The sequence below is a fragment of the Haliotis cracherodii genome, unplaced genomic scaffold (assembly GCF_022045235.1).
Source record: "Haliotis cracherodii isolate W230 unplaced genomic scaffold, xgHalCrac1.p SCAF_9, whole genome shotgun sequence".
NCBI classification, from domain to species: Eukaryota; Metazoa; Mollusca; class Gastropoda; order Lepetellida; family Haliotidae; genus Haliotis; species Haliotis cracherodii.
This window is the reverse complement of record NW_027266343.1, coordinates 31541852-31546805: the sequence shown is the minus strand read 5'-3', so window position 1 is coordinate 31546805 and position 4954 is coordinate 31541852. Positions and strand designations below refer to the sequence as shown.

The window sequence follows — 4954 nt, the reverse complement described above, 5'->3', positions numbered from 1 at the left end:
TGTTGACATGAGCATGTGAAACAAATTGATATTTGGAAAATATGTGAACTTATTTGGATATTTTTTTTCTTAAGTGATACAGAGTTTACTTCACCCAAGCATAAAATGATACTTTAGTTATAAAGACTGACAAACAGTCACCATTTGTCACAGTAAGTTTCCAAAATGTTGATTTGATGCTGGAGACCAATTACCGAATAAGAGAAAAGACCATCATCAACAAAAAGTCCAAGGAATATTTCTATTAGATCTGGATATAACTGTAAGACATTTTTAGATTTTGAGTTAATTTCAGGAATAAGACAACCTGATTGTGCTTAATACACAAACACAAACTCCCAATGGGAATCAAACATACGGTTATTACCACTGGTACATACACAAGCTCTGACTCATAAATGCCTTAATGATGTATCTAAGGGGAAAAACATGATTTACAATGTAGAAGCAATGTATGGTCTTAGATGTTTGGTATAGAACAGTTCAAGTTTTGGAATTAATGAGTACTGACAGAAATCTTTATCAACACTGACCTTTTCTACAAACATGTCACAGAATGTGTAAACAACAAAATAGCAAAATTGACGCTTTGCTAAGTACATCTGTCCCTGTACCTGACAGTAGTAGTGACTACTGGGATTTAAACAAATCTGATTGTTTACATTGTAATGAAGATATGGAAAATGTTTACCAGGTTTAATGTGATCATTTCTTCCAGCATATGGACATTTCACCTCAACCAAGATATCAGCATCAATAATGGCATCTGGCGTAGCACCCAGATAGGGTTCAGAACAGGAAACAAATAGACCTGCCTTTTTTGTTTTGATATTGTACATGGATTCAAATTTTGAAAGTGCTATTTTTTCATACTGCTTTCCATGAATTACAGGCTTACATGATAAAATTTTTGTGGACACAATTGATTTACATAACTTCTCCTTATTTCTTCGGTTGGTCATTTTGGTCACTTCACCAAACCTTGAGGCTGTGAGGCGCCACTTTCTTTCTGTGTGCCACACTGGGCTCCGGGACTGGTCTTGCGTTGCTGCCTCAATATCTTTCGCAGATTCCTCAGTTACCTGTAAAGAAAAACAAAAGTCAAGACATAAAAGAGATGTCCCAAACATTATGTTTTCACATAGTTTGTTTTACATGACAGTAATCTGAAAAATGCCTAATACACAAGTCTATATTTCTTTTACAAGGGAACTAATCTGCTTGATCATGATTAGGCATTTTCAAACTTAGTTTATTGCATTTTACAAATTACTCACAACCCCAAACATTCAGATGTTGCTGTTTCCTCACAAGCTATGATTTTAACTGTGTATTACAAAGATCAAATCTGAAAGACTTTAGGTTTTAAAATTTTTTTTACATGTATTATACAACAGAATTTCCAGTGTTGTGTACCTTCAGTGCCATGTCAACCATGTACTCTGTAAGTGGCTGTTTAAGGTAGTGATGGTCCTCAGCAGCTGTCTGGACATCAGCCTTTGGGTGAAGATATCTTAGGGCGATATTATGAGATGACTTTGAGCAGTAGTTTGTCATCATGTTGCGCACATGATCATTGTAGCCACTCATGTGTCTGTATTTTCGTGGCCTCGGATCGTCCAGCATATGCTGTGACCATTTTCTTTTTGACGGCAGTTCTGCAGCTGTTACGGGTGATCCTGAATACAATATTTTGATACTACATCGCCATAATAATCCTGTTCAAAACAACACTTATACAAATATTTAAAAACTTTTTCCACTCCAATATCCAACACATAATATTTAGTGATATACAGTTTCTCTTTTATATACAAAATCATAAACCATCATAACGTGTCTAATGCATTTAGAAGTGATGCACATAAGGAAGAGAATATATGGATGTCAACTTCTATATAATGAGGAAACACCCTTAACCTCATAATATAGAAGTTGACATCCATACATTTTCTTCCTCATTATAACATTGTAGTTGAGGCCTGGGTATGATATTTCCTAGGCTGTAATATAACCTACCTTTGTACGATTTTTTTGGCTTGTGGAACAACTGCAAGTTTTCGGTACAGCTCTTTCCAATTTGCACACTGCCAGTTGAGATGAAATGCTCCAACATCAACAGCACCGCAGCGATGTGCTTACAGGTTGAATGTGGTCCTTTCCCTGCGGGACACTCGCAGTGGGAGTTGACTGGCTCCCCGGTCTTCTCTACCTTCAACTTGTAATTGTATGTGACCTAGGATAGAGTGAGTGAGTATGTATGGTTATGCACCACTTTTAGCAATATTCCAGCTCTTTCACAGCTAGAGACACCAGAAATAGGCTAGAGACACCAGAAATAGGCTTCACACATTGAACCCTTTTAGGGAATTGAACCTGGCCTTCAGCAAGATGAGTAAACACTTGGACCACTAGGCTACCCACATTAACCCAAGCATAGAAGTCATGCATATAATGTGATGTACGTGCAATTTAAATTCCCATTAATAAATTCACTTTCAATCAGTTTTATGTCAAGAATGTATTTCGGATTAGCTTCATCTTTGAGTACAAATTTCATTATAATTTAAAAAGGTTTTATTTTTTATTTTTATTTTATAGTGTGTAAATGTTTTACCTTGTTTTTCATAGATGCACTGACGATGCCACTTAAGTATACATCAGTAGATGCACGTATGTGAACACTGCATGCCAGCACCCTGTCCCCCTCAAACATCAGATAACCTTTCTCTATGGCCTTGATATCATGTGCAGCTTGGTTGTCTCCTGCCATACGGTAGATGAAGTAACCCTCAATGGTTTCTTTGGAAATGGGAGGCAGCAGTTGACGATGGGAAGACATCAGCTGTTGAAATCCTGACACTGGCCATGATGTATCTTCTGGACGTGGGATGGAGACAGATGGCCCAACAAAATCATCATTTCTGTCATAAGATTCAAGTCTGAAATGAAAATTAAATACATTTTAACTTGTGCAACTACTATTTCAGATTTGCATAAGGGCATAATATTATAGGAAAATAATTCATATCATTATCACTATGACTAATATATCTCATAAATGACATGCATCATGAATAAGCAATGAAACCTGTATGATTAAAACTGTGTTTGATAATATCATGCCTATATAGCCAGAAGACAAATTATTACACATTTCCTGTTTTATAAAATACCTGGATAAATATATGGTAATTGTTAATGTGACATAGAGTCGCCAAGTTTCAATAATCATTTCATGGACACAGAAATGTCAGTGAGCACTGCACTGTACACCTATCATAAGTCATTCAGAATTTTGGTGCCCATATCATGACGAAAAGGAAGAGTAAAATATAACACTATAATTTGAAAAACGTCTATATTTTGTGAATACAACAGGTTTCAAAGTTGTATTAACCTTCTGTGTTTTACTGCCGACTTGCAAGCATTATGGGAAAATCCTCCGCCCGAAACCCCCATCCTAAAGTAATATGTCCAATGCATTGACGCTCAGTACTTTTAATTATTTTTGAAAAAAATGTTGGCGGATACGGGCGGAAGTCGTACCGAATTTTGTTGAGAACCACGTGTCAAAACACTGCTGATCATATTCATAAAAAGCCCCGCTAAACTACAAAAGCAATCGGGTGTTCGAAAACAGGTGACGTCTCAGGAGTGCGGTGAATGTTAACAGACGACGCAATGGAGACTGCGCCTTTTATCGAGGATTTATATAATCTGAGACCGGGAGCCACAGTTAGTACTTTGGTTATGGGTAACTATACAGTAGGTCATGGTTTAATGGAAGGCAACAACTGAAATATATCGATAGTTGATTTTGTCAGTCACAGTAGGCCCGACAGTGACATAGATGGCACTTATTTGACAGGCAAGAAAAGGGCCTTGTAGAAATTGCGGTGCATATCGCAGATTATGAATGTAAGCATACTTGATAACTAAAAAAATGGGTTACATACCTCTCGATCAGTTCAAGTTTCCTTCCAGCTGTCGAAGCTTTTCGTTGAAAGAGCGCACATTTAAGTTTTGGCACGGACCATAGCAGGTACTGGCTGGCCATGTTCACATAAACTTGGCTACGGCTCTACTTGAAATTCGCGCTAAATGATTCGCAGCGCATTCTAATGGCGGAACCGTCACAGAGTATGACCACTAGTACACGCACGCCCCTGGCGGATTAGTACGGCGGTACTCCCCATTGCGGCGCCGTTAGACGACTGGGCCATCCGTGCCCCTCCCAGTCAACCAAGGCATGTTCTATGTCATTAATGGCACTATTTTAGAATCTGAGAGTGTGTGTGGTTGTGTGAGAGTGTGTGTGTCTGTGCGTGCGTGCGTGCGTGCGTGTGGAGGTGGTGAGCGAAATTACCATTGTGATACCATCTCGTTCCTTCGGGCCAGAGGCAGCAGTAAATGTGTGAGGCACTACCTCGTCAGTGGGGTGTTTCATTTCATTTACAACCTCTATGCAGTCTTATGATATAAATGTATGTACATCTAACGGTGTCTGTCATCTTTACAAGGAAACCCATGTATTGATAACAGTAAAAGCAAAAATAAAAACGTTAAATTAACATTGACACCCTGCTTGTTTGGAAATTTGGTAATTTAAACTTAGTGATAAAATTAACATTGAACTAGTAATCAATTACCACAAAGTTTCTCCCTTATACCCATTGTCAAACAATATATCAATACATTATTCTTACTTTTCTCAGGGGCGATCGGGTAGCCTAGTGGTAAAAGCGTTCGGTCGTCGTCCCGGGTTCGATTCCCGACATGGGTACAATGTATGAAGCGTATTTCTGGTGTTCCCCGCCGTGATATTGCTGGAATATTGCTTAAAGCGGCGTAAAACCATACTCACTCACTTACTTTTCAAGTCCCTGTCCCATCTGTGGTAGACCCTTGACGATTCTGGGGTAGAGTAGGTCTTCAGCAACCCATGCTTGCC

General features: G+C 38.6%; 1 protein-coding gene across 1 annotated transcript; it reads right to left on the bottom strand.

Annotated features, from left to right (window-relative positions):
• Window positions 1-261: 261 nt before the first annotated feature.
• LOC139453027 (uncharacterized) lies at window positions 262-4060 on the bottom strand. The gene is made up of 5 exons (XM_071234653.1): window positions 3960-4060; window positions 2618-2942; window positions 2020-2236; window positions 1417-1679; window positions 262-1082 (listed from the first exon to the last, which is right to left on the bottom strand). Exons 1-5 carry the CDS (start codon window positions 4058-4060, stop codon window positions 435-437), a joined length of 1554 nt encoding a protein of 517 aa, XP_071090754.1. The 3' UTR covers window positions 262-434.
• Between the last annotated feature and the right edge of the window lie 894 nt (window positions 4061-4954).

What these genes read in the sequence shown, in the direction of transcription:
- LOC139453027 (XM_071234653.1), bottom strand. Translation starts at nt 4,060, where the DNA reads ATGGCCAGCCAGTACCTGCTATGGTCCGTGCCAAAACTTAAATGTGCG. An exon ending in AAACTTGAACTGATCGAGAG is followed by an intron (nt 2,943 to 3,959) that starts GTATGTAACCCA and finishes TTTTCATTTCAG; the next exon opens with ACTTGAATCTTATGACAGAA. An exon ending in GTGCATCTATGAAAAACAAG is followed by an intron (nt 2,237 to 2,617) that starts GTAAAACATTTA and finishes ACTCTATCCTAG; the next exon opens with GTCACATACAATTACAAGTT.